The sequence below is a fragment of the Xyrauchen texanus genome, chromosome 31, assembly GCF_025860055.1.
Source record: "Xyrauchen texanus isolate HMW12.3.18 chromosome 31, RBS_HiC_50CHRs, whole genome shotgun sequence".
NCBI classification, from domain to species: Eukaryota; Metazoa; Chordata; class Actinopteri; order Cypriniformes; family Catostomidae; genus Xyrauchen; species Xyrauchen texanus.
This window is the reverse complement of record NC_068306.1, coordinates 7,617,270-7,634,037: the sequence shown is the minus strand read 5'-3', so window position 1 is coordinate 7,634,037 and position 16,768 is coordinate 7,617,270. Positions and strand designations below refer to the sequence as shown.

The 16,768-nt window shown below is 40.0% G+C and overlaps 1 protein-coding gene across 1 annotated transcript; it reads right to left on the bottom strand.

Annotated features, from left to right (window-relative positions):
* Nucleotides 1-1,036: 1,036 nt before the first annotated feature.
* On the bottom strand, nt 1,037-15,487 carry LOC127624810 (protein-glutamine gamma-glutamyltransferase 2-like). The gene is made up of 13 exons (XM_052099744.1): nt 15,362-15,487; nt 13,453-13,632; nt 12,567-12,794; nt 12,356-12,474; nt 9,842-9,970; nt 9,053-9,230; nt 7,553-7,682; nt 6,837-6,940; nt 6,511-6,753; nt 5,074-5,349; nt 4,765-4,925; nt 2,034-2,170; nt 1,037-1,272 (listed from the first exon to the last, which is right to left on the bottom strand). Exons 1-13 carry the CDS (start codon nt 15,369-15,371, stop codon nt 1,125-1,127), a joined length of 2,043 nt encoding a protein of 680 aa, XP_051955704.1. The 5' UTR covers nt 15,372-15,487; the 3' UTR covers nt 1,037-1,124.
* Nucleotides 15,488-16,768: the final 1,281 nt, after the last annotated feature.

The following is a 16,768-nucleotide window of genomic DNA, read 5'->3' as shown; positions in this document are numbered from 1 at the left end:
ACTTTTCTCAGGTGTTGGTAATCAAGGAGGCTGGCGGCGGGAAGTTGTTGTGCTGCTAGCTGCACCTCCCCGGAGAGTAAGGGCACTTAGCGGGCTGCCCACTGGTCGGGAGGCCACCTCCATAGTTCAGCGGTTTTCTCGAAAAGATCAAGGAAGGCCTCCGGATCATAGTTTGGACCCATCTTCATCCGGGTCATGGGTAGGTTGGGCTCCGGGGGGGGGCTCTGGAACACTTTCCGGTCCTCCGCTTGTACCTGGAGTAGGGCTTGGAAACGTTGTTACAGCTCCAGGCGTAACTCCATCAGGGCTTGGTGTTGGTCTTGCTGGATGCTGGTGAAGGACTTGATAACTTCTTCCAGCGGTGTAGACTCCATAAAGGCGTTCTACTCCAAAGCCGTGTTTTCGGCAACACTGTGATAGTTTCTGAGTTCGTGGGAAATGGAGCAGTCATGAGACAGACTATGTAAGTATTTTTATTACTCTTTTAGCGTCGCACAGAATTAAAACAAAAAGGGCTTTTGGTGGCCAAAATACACAAACGAGTCATTGGGGTTTCACACTGCAAAGGCACATGCAGCCAACTTTCTCTGGTCTCTCTCTGTCTCTGATGCTCTGGCGTGCCTTATCAGGTCTCTCTCCGCCATCATTATAATGATAGACGGGTTTTAGAGTGATTACAACCCAGGTGACGAGCCTTACTGCTCTCACTCTCCTGCAGACAGACACATGACCATGCCCCCCCATGCCACACCCACCAATCACATATATTTGCTTATATACTGGTACATCTAACCTTCATTTTAATTTCTATTCAAATTCTTCAATAGACCAGTGGTTCTCAACATTTTTGACTCCAAGGCCCCTTACTGTCCAAGACAATATTTGAAGGCCCCCTTGCCCGAAAATAGACGTGACTGATTAAAATAATTAATCATGGATAATTTTTTATTCTAGAAGGCATAATTTGTAGGCATACATCTTGATATATTTTTTCGCATTTTAAATACATTTTAAGTCAACTTGAGGCCCCCTTGGAAGTGTGCTGAGGTCCCTAGTGTTGTATTCAAGTCATTATCATTTGAGAACAGAATAAGACATTGTAAGCATGAGTAAAATCAGCTCATTTATTCATAAATGGTGAGATTCTCGTAGGTCTCAATGTTATGAAGTTTATCACTGGCAAAATCTATCAGTATTTTTCTTTGTCCTGGCATCTTTGGTGTAAACTCCACTTTAGCGGTAGCAAACTCCTTAAGGCCAACTCTTCCAACCCTGCAGACATAAAGCACATTTTTGTAGCCATGAGACTTTTACACTTTCCTCTTTTTTTTTTTTTTTTTTGGCTGCAGTCAACAGCAAGACTTAAGTGATAATGGTGTGCAAAGATCCATATTTTTAAAATGTGAACATATAAATGAATTTGATTTCAGAGCTTCGGTGGAGGAGCTTTTTACCCCCCCCCCCCCAATTTGTAATGCCCAATTCCCACTACTTAGTAGGTCCTCGTGGTTACTCACCTCAATCCGGTTGGCGGAGGACAAGTCTCAGTTACCTCTGCTTCTGAGACAGTCAATCTGCACATCGTATCATGTGGCTCGTTGTGCATGACACCACGGAGACTCCCTGCATGTGGAGGCTCATGCTACTCTCCACGATCCATGCACTACTTACTATGTGGCCCATTGAGAGTGAGTACCACTAATCGTGACCACAAGGAGGTTTCCCCATGTGACTCTACTCTTCCCATAAACCGGGCCAATTTGGTTGCTTAGGAGACCTGGCTGGAGTCACTCAGCACGCCCTGGATTCGAACTCACGACTCCAGGGTTCGAACTCACGACTCCAGGGGTGGTTGTCAGCATCAATACTTGCTGAGCCACCCATGCCCCGGAAGAGATCATTTTAATTGAATAAGTAGCTAGAGCACTCCAAAACCAATCTGTCTCTAAAATTAACCATGTGACTTGAAAATTAGTGTCCGCTGGCAGAGTAGGAGACTTTAGTTTCACACTTCGGGTGATCAGATGACTTACTTATGGGTGATTGGTTTGCCATCTGTGAGGTTGGCACCATGTATAGTAAACACACAGTTTTCAAGGGGCTCTGGTAGTGGGTTCTGCAATGCCATATCTGCCACAAGGTTCCGGCCCACTTTCGGCATGCCCAGAATCTGCAGGGGGCACAATCACACCTCATTAGCGCATTCCTGCCAACATTGGATTGTGATTTTTTTTTTAAATGAGGGTGGGGGGAGTGGGGGCGGTGTGTGGAGTATTGTTTTGGGGGGTATTTGCTATCTCACTCAGTGGAGGACAAGCGACTGAAGACCCTCCTGACTCTAATAGGCGTTTAAGATCAGAACTGAATTGTTCTGACCATTTGAAAGGCCTTTTGTATGATTATAGTTGACAGTTTTTGCTTTAACATTTGAGATAACGTAATAAATATCTAATTCTATGATTAATCATACATCATGACAAGGTCTTCCAAACAAACAGCAGGTCACATTGGACTTTCTGGCTACTTGCCAGGATGTTCTCAAGGCAGATTTTAGGGTACTCTGGATGGATTCTAGGGTATTGCTATGGAGCTTGAATTCCAATCTCAAGTGATCATCCCTATGCCAGACTCACTAATAAGGGCAGAGCCTTTGGAGTAAGTACAGAGAAAAAAACAAAAAACATGGCATTATTGTGTGAATGTACCCTTCGCTAACAGTCTTGTGGAAGGGACCTTGGAGAATTGATCAAATTCCTTACTTTAGAACAACCCTTTTCAAGTGGTGAAACACAGTGCCCTCCCACAGTGCCCTTCAAGGGAGCAACAATTCACCCCCGGGTCATCGAAGTAGCGTTGCATCAGACGAGTAACAGATCAGATAAAAGTCAACTCTATGCACAGTATTGCAGTGTATGTTCATAAAAAATATAATACTTTATCAATACCGCATTTCCAGCGTTGCACACTTGCAGCGTAGACAGCTTTATTAAATATAATGGAAGCTTTCACGTTGCTTTCAGTGTAGATAGTGTAGTAGAAATTCACTCTCTTTTGTACGATACTATCATAAACTGTAGTAGATTGATCTGATCTGATTTGGCCAACTGTGAAGCATTGTGGGGTCACCAGGGTAATACCATGGTACTGAATGATTATTATATTTACTGTATATTCCATGATATTATCATGTCTAACTTGTTATTTTGTGTTTCTAGCCAAATTTAATCAGAAGCTGTACTAAAAAAACCTTCAAAATATCATGCGAAGGGGGACACAGAAACATACACTCACCTAAAGGATTATTAGGAACACCTGTTCAATTTCTCATTAATGCAATTATCTAATCAACCAATCACATGGCAGTTGCTTCAATGCATTTAGGGGTGTGGTCCTGGTCAAGACAATCTCCTGAACTCCAAACTGAATGTCAGAATGGGAAAGAAAGGTGATTTAAGCAATTTTGAGCGTGGCATGGTTGTTGGTGCCAGACGGGCCGGTCTGAGTATTTCACAATCTGCTCAGTTACTGGGATTTTCATGCACAACCATTTCTAGGGTTTACAAAGAATGGTGTGAAAAGGGAAAAACATCCAGTATGCGGCAGTCCTGTGGGCTGAAAATGCCTTGTTGATGCTAGAGGTCAGAGGAGAATGGGCGGACTGATTCAAGCTGATAGAAGAGCAACTTTGCCTGAAATAACCACTCGTTACAACCGAGGTATGCAGCAAAGCATTTGTGAAGCCACAACACGCACAACCTTGAGGCGGATGGGCTACAACAGCAGAAGACCCCACCGGGTACCACTCATCTCCACTACAAATAGGAAAAAGAGGCTACAATTTGCAAGAGCTCACCAAAATTGGACAGTTGAAGACTGGAAAAATGTTGCCTGGTCTGATGAGTCTCGATTCTGTTGAGACATTCAGATGGTAGAGTCAGAATTTGGCGTAAACAGAATGAGAACATGGATCCATCATGCCTTGTTACCACTTTGCAGGCTGGTGGTGGTGGTGTAATGGTGTGGGGGATGTTTTCTTGGCACACTTTAGGCCCCTTAGTGCCAATTGGGCATCGTTTAAATGCCACGGCCTACCTGAGCATTGTTTCTGACCATGTCCATCCCTTTATGGCCACCACGTACCCATCCTCTGATGGCTACTTCCAGCAGGATAATGCACCATGTCACAAAGCTCCAATCATTTCAAATTGGTTTCTTGAACATGACAATGAGTTCACTGTACTAAAATGGCCCCCACAGTCACCAGATCTCAACCCAACAGAGCATCTTTGGGATGTGGTGGAACGGGAGCTTGGTGCCCTGGATGTGCATCCCACAAATCTCCATCAACTGCAAGATGCTATCCTATCAATATGGGCCAACATTTCTAAAGAATGCTTTCAGCACCTTGTTGAATCAATGCCACGTAGAATTAAGGCAGTTCTGAAGGCGAAAGGGGGTCAAACACAGTATTAGTATGGTGTTCCTAATAATCCTTTAGGTGAGTGTATATCTACAGTGTGCTAATAAGCAGTTTTTAAGCAGTTATTTGAAGTTGTTTTCGAAGTTGTATATTACTGTGTTTTAATGCATTTATTTTTTAAATGCATATAAATGTTTTAATAAATGGGGAAATAACATTTCATAATTGAATACGGATGGATGGATGGATGGATGGATGGATGGATGGATGGATGGATGGATGGATGGGGCACATTTGGTCACGGGAGCTCTGTGTTACTGAATGAGATATTAGATGTACAGTACATTAACACTTATTTCAGGGCGGTCCAGTATGATTGTCTTCGTTGCTCTGTAGAACTCGCATGTCTCTACGTCGATGACTAAAGCCACCAATTTGATCATTCTATCTTGAGTTATGGCTTTACAGTAATCTGCATACTCCAGTCGAAGAGTTACCTTACCACCTGAAAAATGTAAAGAGACAGATATATGTTTCTGAACTTGTTGAAAGAAACTTGTTGAATACATATAAGCTTATAAGCAGTAATGCAATATTCTAATGAGTTACTTTTAAAAGTTACATTACCCAACACTAGCATAACATAGGCTTACCCTCAGTAGAGCCCAAATTCATTTCTGTAAACTCGCCCAATCCACAGGTTTCTCCAAGTTTGCCATTGTAGGATACAGCTTGGGCGTAGAACATGACCCGACAGGTCTTTGTGACTATTGTGTTATTTTTGAATTCCGTGTAGGCATCAAAGTCAGAGCCGATCTGCATGTCTGGGGTCACCCTGATCTTGATGTGTAAACCAGGTTCCTCTCCTGTCTGGGTGAGTCTGCTGTGATGATTGGCTTTCTCATACACCTTTCTCTCCTCTTCAGAACCTGAAAAGAATGTCTTTATTTGCCACTTGACTTGGACCAGTGGAATGTGTGAACATCAAAATAGAGCTGTACCATCTAAGGTTCAGTCTCCCAAGAGTAATAGAGTTCAGGATGTACCAGAATAGCACCTCTACCAGCGATATTACCTTGATCATTAAGCTTCAAAAGAAAGCAAACTGTAGTCCACCAACTAGATCAGCACCAAACCAACATTAAAGGGATAGTTCACCCAAAAATGAAAATTCTCTCATCATTTACTCACGTCTGGTATGGCATTTACTTCATTCCATACCAGACGTGTATGACTTTCTTTCTTCAGCAGAACACAAAGATTTTTAGAAAAATATCTCAGCTCTGTAGGTCCATATAATGTAAGTGAATGGTGTCCAGACATTTGTAGGTCATTTCACCAAAAAAAAAAAAAAAAAAAAAAAAACTGGGGTGTGGCTTATTTTCACCTTATTAGCTGGCCATACCACACTGACATATCAGTATAACAGAACCATAAAGGCACAAACAGATGCCACCATATTGTAAGGATGCATTGAAACAGACTTACAAATAACAGTTTAAAAATACACTTTTTAAACTAGCTGTTTGCAATTTCTGCAGCCTGACGCCATTAAACGGATTTAATTGACAAAAACAAAAAATGTAAAAAACAACACTACCCACAATTCGAGAAGGATTTGAGAAGTAATCGCCATTACAATGAACAGACCTCCTTAGTGATCTTCCGTTAGCATAAATCATTGATAAACGATGTTGTGTTCTGTGATGTTCTGTTCCATAAATAATTTTTTTACATGAGCATCTTAATGAGGTGTATATTTCTGCGGTGTTATTTACATGCCAGGGAATGGCAACTGCCATACTCTACCATATCCAAATGCCGGCCTCAGCCCCTGCAGTCCTTGTCAGGGTCCACAATTTGATGACATAATGCCACAAAGACAGCTTAATAGTCAATTATAGCAGTGCAAACTTTGTGAAAGAGTGCATCACAGCCACAAAGGGAGTGCTCGCTTATGACTCTTAAAATGACAAATGGGACATCCATTGTAAGCTAAGCAAATCCCACAAGAACACAGACCACATGAAATGTGCAATTTGGGAAAAGGTTATCACATTGCTTGAATGAAGTATCCAGAATTACCCTACCCTCTGGATACTTGTAGTTGTGTGTAATGTCTTCTATCTCATCTCTGCCCACTGCCTTGGTGCTGATGAACTTCCCCACTGCCGTAGTTGATCCCCCCATCTTAAACACCCTTCCATCTCTCAATTTAATGTACTCCACCACGTCGGCGTTCACCTCAGCAAACAAGTAAGGGACATCATATTTGAAAGTGAGCTCGCCCTCTTTTATGGCTCTCACAGGAGCAGGACCACAACAGAATGCACCTGACAGAGGAAGGGCAACATAAGTTATTTCTTCATTTACTGTATTGCTCATCTTCTATGAGTCTTATTGATCATTGGCTTACCATCACTTCTATGCTGGGGTGTGGGATCACTTGCCTGCCAACCCTCGTACCCAAGCGCCAAGTCTGAGCGTGTCATCCAACTTTCCACCCATACATGGAAGTTCCTGAAAAAAGACAACAATTTGATTTAGCAGAAAGTCTTGTTAATCTGCAGTCTTCCTTTAAATGTTTATTTATATTTATGCATTTTGCAGACGCTTTTATCCAAAGCGACTTACAGTGCACTTATTACAGGGACAATCCCCCCGGAGCAACCTGGATTTAAGTGCCTTGCTCAAGGACACAATGGTGGTGGCTGTGGGGATCGAACCAGCGACCATCTGATTAACAGTTATGTGCTTTAGCAGCTACAGTTTACAGTTCCGTTTCCCATATCGGCATTACCAATTCTCTATTATCTGGTGTCAAACGAGCGTTATAAGGCATTGTGGCCTATGCAACCATAAGTTATTAATTTTCAATGACTGTTGGAGATTTGAGGCAGCATGAGAGACTGTGACTGTTGGTGGTGTGGAAAGTTGAGCAGAGATTAACTTTATGCAAATGAGCAGCAACACAATGCGACAACTACCGATTGCAGTGTAGACAGTGGAGGTCACATGATCTACCAGTGAGTCAAGTAGAAACGGCTACTTGAAACAGTATTGCAACCAACAAGATCCAGAAATGTAACTGCTGTCCATACGAACACCTCTGTTGTTGATCACGAAACATACCATATGGAGTCGTCAGAAATGTTCTCGTCAAATTCGTTGTAGAAACGTTCCCTTAATAGATCACCGTTGCTGTCATGTGCTGATCCAAAGTTAGTGATGACTCTGCATGGGATTCCCAAAGCTCTGGACACTGGGATACAAAACAAACACAAAACAGTTATATTCAAATCAAGATAATATGAGATAATCATAGGGACATCTCATAAGTTGGAACAATTAGAAGTGGATCTTTAAATAGTAATGATTGTTTGAAACCATTCCTGTTTAGGAAATATACTGATGAGCCAAAACATTATGACCACTCATATGTGAAGCGAATAAAGTTGATAATTTCCTAATACGGTCACATATAGTCATCGTGTTGAATGTAGGATAAATGTGCAGAAGTAAAGACCTGAGCAACTTTGACAAGGGCTAAATTGTTATGGTCAGATGACTGGGTCAGAGCATCTCTGAAATGGCAAGTCTTGTGGGGTGCTCCTGGTCAGCAGTGGTGAGTACATACCAACAGTTGTCCAAGGAGGGACAAACCACAAACCGGCAACAGGGTGTTGGGCGCCCAAGGCTCATCGATGCATGAGGGCAACAAAGGCTATCCCGTCTGATCCGAACCAACAGAAGGTCTACTGTGGCATAAGTCACAGAAAATTGTAATGATGTTTATGAGAGGAATGTGTCACAAAAGAGTGCATCGCACCCTAATGATTATGGGACTGTGTAGCCGTAGACCGGTGCCCCTGATGACCCCTGTCCATGTTGAAAGCACCTACAATGGGCATGCGAGTGCCAGAACTCATGTGAGCGGCCACGTATGTGTGGGCCATTTACCTGGGCAAGTAACAGCACCAGGATGCACTGTGGGAAGACGACAAGCCGGTGAAGGGAGTGTGATGCTCTGGGTAATGTTCTGCTGGGAAACCCTGGTCCGGCCATTTATGTGGACATGTGCCACCTACCTAAACATCGTTGCAGACGATGGCAATGGTATTCCCTGATTGCAGTAGCCTCTTTCAGCAGGATAATGCGACCTGCCACACTGCACATTTTGTTTGGGAATTGTTACCTGATGAAGAGTTCAATGTGTTGCAGTGGCCTCCAAATTTCCTAGATCTCAATTCGAACGAGCACCTGTGGGATACGCTGGACCAACAAGTCAGATCCACGGTTGCTCCATCTTGCAAATTCTAGGACCTGAAGGATCTGCTGCTAATGTCTTTGTACCAGATACCACAGGACACCTTCAAGGGTGGATCAGTGCTGTTCTGGTGGCACCCGGAGGACCAACAGCATATTAGGCAGGTCGTCATAATGTTTTTGCTCATCAGTGTATGAAAACAGAACAACATAGTCAAATAAAATAAAACATGCATAAATACGTTCATCAGCAAATCGGTTCACCAGATTTCTGTAATCTACAATATAATGATGCAGCAGCTTGCTAATTGGTTGAATGATTGTAAATTGACTTGTGGTAATTAGCGCACAAGTTAATGAAATCACCTGTGCAGGCGACAGCTGCGAACACCCAGCACTGTCCATAACGCACCCTCCTACAACCTCCATGACTCCATTGCCGGAGGATGGTGCAGCTGTCCTTCCAGGCAGTCGGCTTCACGGCATCTTCATACTCACCCGACCAGTTACCCACTAGAACACCTTTATCATCATCGCTGTTGATCTACGCAATAAAATACATCATAAATGAACAAACCAAGAAGCAAATCGACCCTTAAAATTTTTTTTTGTTGCCATAAACTTGCTGCAAACTTTGCCACAAATTCGCCATTCATTAATTTTCACATATGAATGAGCTTTGTGGCAAACACTTCATTGTCGCTAAAGGTTTGCTGCAGGTTCACCACTACTGGTGGAGAGCTGCAAACTTCTGTCAAACATTAGCGGTGAATAACAAGCTCATTTGCATGTGAAAATAATGAGTGGAACATTTGCGACAAGTTTGCATCAACTCTAGAGGGACTCTTGATCGATCTGCAACACTTTTGTTGGACTAATCGGGTGCTCATTTGCAGATTATTAGCCAACTTTATCTAGTTTAGATTATAGCATTAATCAATTAATTTGATCTTTTGTTTATCAATGTTCTGATGTATTCTTTGGTCTGGGTTGCAGCCCTGTGGTCTTGCACTAAAAGTGGCTTGACATATTGGTTTGGAATTGTCTGGAATGTAACATTGAAATATGGCTACTCCTGTCTCATTTACTTTACTGATATCACTGATATAATGATTCGCTCTCATTTTTACACATTTTATGATGCGTTTTACTCACCATGGCACTAAGCACTCTTGTCACATATATTGGGTTTCTCCTCTCTGAACAATCCAGAGCTGCGTCACTTATATATTTGGGGTTTTCATCTAAAATCTTCAGACAGATGTCTAGTATGCCTGGCTCAAACTGTGAAAAAAGTTGAAACAAGTTATATTTGATATGACTACTGTGAATCTGTATTATCCTTGTTTGGGGAAAGGACATTTATTTAAATGGGGAACATCAACAAGTGCAAAGTAGGGATGGGCATTTTGATTCATTTTGTTGTCAAGTACTCTAACACAGGGGTTTTCAAACTGGGCTTTTTAATGAATAAAAGAGTAAATGTTTCACTCTGTTTTCTAAGGACTATAAATAGATTTTAATTGTACTAAAATGTTCTTCTAAATGCAACATTAATATCGGGTAGAAAAAAGATAATTGGTCAACTTAATACAAAGTAAATAATTTACAGATATTTGTTTATTAATTTAAGATATTATATATATATATAGATATATATATATTCGGGCTGTCAATCGATACAAATTTTTAATCGAATTAATTACATGGTGTCTCGATTAATTAATTGCGATTAATCGCATATACAAATATTGGCTGAAAGCCCCTCATATAGCAATAATTCAATATATGATTAAATAATTATACATAGTTATCTTTAAATATATATATATATATATATATATATATATATATATATATATATATATATATATATATATATATATATATAAAATATTCAAATAATTAAAATGCATTACATTCTTGTGGCAGAAGAGTTCATCATTGATAAGACAATACAAAAAGTGGCTTTAGAATACAATGTATTGTTTACTACCATATTATTGATCATAAGTCAATCATTGACATACAGTTCACAGCAATCCATTACACAAGTGAATTTGTCAATCAGTTGGAGATTCATTATGAGGGCTTGTTTAAGGACCCATCAATGTACACCTGCGTCAGACATGCTTGTGTAGCGTCTCGGGTGCGTTGCGTCATAAACATAAAATGTTTAGGTCACTGTTTTAAGTTAAATATAGTTTAATACTTAGAACACATCTTGAGATCCCTTAGTTCAGATTTGAGCTCCATCAAGTGTTTTGAACGCAAGAACGTGACGTGTTTTCTTCACTGTATAAACTACGCGTTGCCACACAGCTGAAATTTCAATTACTGCCCACTGGTGTAAACAGGTTGTACTACAAGCTGGCATTTCTCAGGAATCTTCCTTATTACAGTCTGGGGGCATTGCGATTAATTGCGTAAATTTTTTTTACGCGTCTTTTTTTATAAAATTAATCACACTGAATTAATCCGTTAAATCGACAGCCCTAATATATATATATATATATATATATATATATATATATATATTATATATATATATATAAATATATATATATATATATATATTTATATATATATATATATATATATATATATATATATATATATATATATATACATTCTTTTTTATGTTTTATATTTATTTTAGCATTATTCAAGCCACCGGGAGGTGGATGTGCTAATGAGGAGGCTAAAGGTTACAGCCTCTAGCGTCAGTTATTTGTGCGCCTCTTGAGGCCAAGGGAGTGAGGTTTACACATACCGCACAGCTATCATGTAGAGCTTGCTCCCGTTACACTCACCTCCCTAAACCTCACTCCAATCTGGGTCACGGCACCACTGTAACCAGTCCTGCTTGTCCCGCTCTGAGCAGGATTTGAACAGCCTCTAGCGTCAGTTGCTAGCGCCCCCTCTCTCTCTCTCTCTCTCTCTCTCTATAAATATATATATGTATATATTATTGGATTTATATGAACTGTAATTATTTATTTAATAATTTTTTACTTCATAATAATTATTTCAAATTATTTAACAATATCATGCTTATTATTTTTATGAACCATATAAATAGATCTTTATACAAGAAAATATATCACAGCCTTTCTAATTTTTGGAAGGTGTCCCTCAAAAGGGATAATCAAATTTGCTGGTCCTTAGAATCAAAAGGTTTGAAAACCCCTGCTATAACATAAAAAACCTGATAAATTTTGGAAATCTTTGAAACTGTTTTCTTATGGGAATTATAGCAAAATGCATAAATAACATCTAGATTCAAATATGACCAAATGAAAGTGCATACATTTGCATACAAAACACATTGAAACATACATTCCAAGTCTTCTGAAGCAATACAGTCACTTCCAATAATGAAAGAATTTTCTTTTTGGGTGAACTATTCCTTTAACAACGTCATGCATTCACAGCACCAACCAATGCATGGAGTTGTAACTTCAAGATATAGGTGAATGAAGCACTTTCATTGTTGCCCACTGCAAGCAAAGGCACAAAGAAAAATCAAATTGCAATATTCGAGTAGCGTTTTACTAGTCAAATATTTATCGATTACTCGTGCACATCCCTAGCGCAAATACCTTTTGGGATATTCATGAATGCTTAATTATTGTAAAGGAATCATAAGAATGTTTTGAGGTTAAGTACCTGTCCAAAGGTCCATGGGAGTTCTGTGATGTGTTTGGGTATCCCGCGGTAAATCAGCCCGTCCTGCGAGAGGACATATTCCTCCCTTTCAGCTTCACTCGCCAGGTACACAGAGTCCCCTAAAATAGCAAACACACATTTTTCACACATTGCATTGACATTTTATGGGTTCACTGAACCAGTGTAGCATCAACATACTAAGAGAACTTACTTTTGCACCAGGGGTTAAAGAGCAGGACAAACTCTCCCAGTCCTACTCCAGCTCCCTGGTCCAAGATCAGTTTATAGACTCCAATAGGGGCATTTGGGTGTGAGCACACGGTCAGAGAGACTGTCCTCTCTGACATTAGTTCTGCGGTAGCACTCCAGCATGATCTAGAGATGAATTTGCCGAGGCCGAATGTTGCTTTAGTTTGTGCATCCACTGAAGGCATTGGACCTTAAATCAAACAGAAAAAGACTCAAATGGATAAACACAAGCCTCCTCTTATATTTTGAAGCCTTTACATCATGTTCCTAATTATATACTTGCAATATGACATGACTATCTGCTGCATTACTTTCATGCCTTTCAGCACTGTAAACTCTCTAAATGTAGGGGTAAACATCACTGTAATGGATTGTCCACAAAGGTTAGCCCTGATTTATTAGTGTTGCTTCTTAAGGCAGGCATCACTACTATTACTTTTGCTCATACATATGGTTGGCGATTTGAAAAAAACCCCTAGTTTTAATATTAAACTATAGTGCGTAACTCGTCTTGCACCGTTTGTACCCTGGTCCACTATGAAACTTCAAATCATGTGGCTTGTAGAGGAAAGATGTGTTTCTACTTTTTAAGTGATTGGACTTTCCTCTGGCGGAAGATTAAACAGCAAAAACTATCCAATAAACTTGCTTTGAAGGATGTACCCAAACCATATGTAAAGACCAGAATATCGTAAATAGAGATATTCCCACCCCTTGGCTTGAGTTCTGTAAGTTCTAGTAGCAGCTGTTACATTATCTCGATGTGCTTTAGTTGAATTTAGTAGAAAAACTAGTCCCTGCTTTGTCTAACAGTCAATCTCAGATTAAGACACAATTAAACAAGGAACCTGTTTTGGCGATGAAGTTGACTTTGGCCCCATTGTGAAAGTGAGCTATGGGTTGCAGATGTAGTGTGATGGTAAACGGCTGGCCTCTCCTCACGATCAGTCGGTCCTTGCTGTTCAGCTGAGTGTGATGATCTGTGTTGTTCACCTCACATGCCAGATCGATGCATTCAATCGCCAGGGCTGTGAAGGGCAGTTTCAAAAAGACGCCGCTAAATAAATGGCAAATTATGACTGATTTTGCATTCTAGACACATGCTGCTTTGAGATGAGCACCCATAAACATCAATGTCATAAATATCAGTGGAAAAGTTAGCAGGATAGCTTTGTGTCAATTGTAGAATTTGTAATTGCGAATGATGACTGAACTTTTTGTACTTAGTTTGTGTCTAAACGACTAATTTAAGGCCAACGTATACTTCGTTATTCCACATAGAGTTAATAAACAGAGGTTCTGGAGGAGCATGTTCATTTTAATCTGACAAATCACTGCCAACAAGCAGGAGTATATAAGCCACCGCTTACCTGCTTCCTGTGGCATCCCACCTCCACCCCATCTCCACCTATTCTCTAGATTCATTATCTGTATAAGTAAAGTCCGGGGGGTAATCAGGACACGAGTCGAGTCTCAAGCTACGAGCCTTCCAGTATATGGACAGCAAGCCAAATACGTTTACTGCTTCAACACAAGATTACATTAACATACAAACTACTGAAATGCCGGTACATCTTGTGCTCGGTACACATGACGCAAATTTTAGTCATCAGTACAGTACATGCGGACTGTCCATGTGCAGTCTAGTTTTTATAGAGGAACGGGCAGTCATTGGCGCATGTGTCAAATGCGTTCTTATGGGTTGAAAGTGTACTTTGAAAGGTAAAACAAAACAAAGTAATACCCTAGCCTTTAGCTAGCTTGAGGTGAGAGGATTATGAGACAAAACTACTGATGATGATTCTGTAACAGCATGAGAAAAATAGAATATACAGATAAAGCATAAATCACACACTAAATGTGATTTGTTTACTCTTCATTTTGTAGCACTAGCGCTAAAAAGCTTCCTTTGTCAGACGGTGAGAAAAAGAAAGAGTTTAAGAAATATGAAATTGCCCAATGCAACCAATTTATTCAGAACAAAATCACTTTAACACATTACGTTGAGTTTTCAAATACCAAACTCATACTTAGGAACTTCCCAGGAGGACAGCAATGTTCCTTTATCAACATTCAATCCACTTTAATTTGAAGGTTCGACAAAAGGTGGTCATTCAGGAACATGGTAAACTTGACAATCTCTTTTGTGTGCAAAGCACTACTGACAGTGTGACTTACCGTAGTTCTGAACTAAGCATGATCTATTTTTGGAACGTGACCCACACATTCTTAACCAACATGTGAGGAATCAAAATAAACGGGCTTGCATGGTTTGCAACGGGCAAGAACGCCATGCACATCTTGACAAAGATGCAAAAGAATCATAAGATTTTAGCATGCTTAATGAAGCTATGAACACTACAGTCACAAGTGTTTGCACAAGGTCAGCTGTACTATATAGCATTAGAAAAGTAGAAGAAAGGTATTGAGGCTTAGACCCAAGACAAATATTTTTAAGGTACTCCAATGCAATTATCCATTTGTTCACTAAGACTCTGCAAATAGATCTAAGAAGCTGATTAATCTAGTGTAAGTAACGCATTCTGCATTCCTCCGATAACAAGTGTGGATGGGTTGCATGCAGGACAGCCCTGATCTCTTTAACCTACCCTACATTAAAACAATATTTATCTCAAGGCTTGACCATGCATTGGCCTTTCCCAAGAAAGCTCATGCTTTTTTCCCAATAAATGACAAAAAACACCCAAAGAAGTGGGCTGTTTTTGGTTCACATGCTACGATCAAGTTAAACCTTACCTTCGTCCATCGTCACAGGCGTTAATGCTTGGCCTGCAAGTGACAGTTTCACTCAGTGTTGGGTGACTTCAGCTGGTGTTAGGGTCACTGAAGGGATATTTCAGGCATGGTGTCCTTATGTTACTGTGGTGTCAGAGGACGTAGACTTTGAACCTCTGCCCTTATTTATGACAGTTCCTGTCTTCTACCAAAGTCTAACTGCATTAAAACACATTACAGCGTGTCATGTTTCATAAGCCTATTTTGGACTGACAGTCTCTGGGGGTCAAAGAAGCTCATTAATTATGATCTATATAAATTTACCCTTGTATCACTGTCTATCTACAACTGTAAAGCTGTTAATCGGAGAGTTATTTTCGTTAAATTGAGAGAGGACTTAATTAAATGTAGCTCTGACACACCAGTTAGAGTTTACCTCAAGGTGTTTTTTAAATTGCTTTTTAAAAGTGCTGACTTTGCTTTTCCAAGTAGGCATGGTTTCGTTTGTAGTAGTCGTGGTGTATGTCTGTGTGTCTGTCTGTCTGTCTACAGTATCTGTCTGTCTGAAATGAAGATCTATCTATCTATCTATCTATCTATCTATCTATCTATCTATCTATCTATCTATCTATCTATCTATCTATCTATCTATCTATCTATCTGACTGTCTGAAATGGAGATCTATCTATCTATCTATCTGACTGTCTGAAATGAAGATCAATCTATCTGTCTGTCTATCTATCTATCTCTCTGTCTGTCTGAAATGAAGATCTATCTATCTGTCTGTCTGTCTGTCTGAAATGAAGATCTATCTATCTATCTGTCTGTCTGAAATGAAGATCTATCTATCTCTCTGTCTATCTGAAATGAAGATCTATCTATCTGTCTGTCTGTCTGAAATGAAGATCTATCTGTCTGTCTGTCTGAAATGAAGATCTATCTATCTGTCTGTCTGTCTGAAATGAAGATCTGTCTGTCTGTCTGTCTGAAATGAAGATCTATCTATCTGTCTGTCTGTCTATCTATCTATCTCTCTGTCTGTCTGAAATGAAGATCTATCTGTCTGTCTGTCTGTCTGTCTGAAATGAAGCTCTATCTAACTGTCTGGCTATCTATCTATCTCTCTGTCTGTCTGAAATGAAGATCTATCTATCTATCTGTCTGTCTGTCTGTCTGAAATGAAGATCTATCTATCTCTCTGTCTGTCTGAAATGAAGATCTATCTATCTATCTATCTATCTATCTATCTATCTATCTATCTATCTATCTATCTATCTATCTATCTATCTATCTGTCTGAAATGAAGATCTAGCTATCTATCTGTCTGTCTGTCTATCTATCTATCTGTCTGTCTGTCTATCTATCTATCTATCTATCTATCTATCTATCTATCTATCTATCTATCTATCTGTCTGTCTGTCTGAAATG

What these genes read in the sequence shown, in the direction of transcription:
- LOC127624810 (XM_052099744.1), bottom strand. An exon ending in CAAGAGTGCTTAGTGCCATG is followed by an intron (nt 9,231 to 9,841) that starts GTGAGTAAAACG and finishes TTTATTGCGTAG; the next exon opens with ATCAACAGCGATGATGATAA. An exon ending in GCCCTGAAATAAGTGTTAAT is followed by an intron (nt 2,171 to 4,764) that starts GTACTGTACATC and finishes TGCCCCCTGCAG; the next exon opens with ATTCTGGGCATGCCGAAAGT.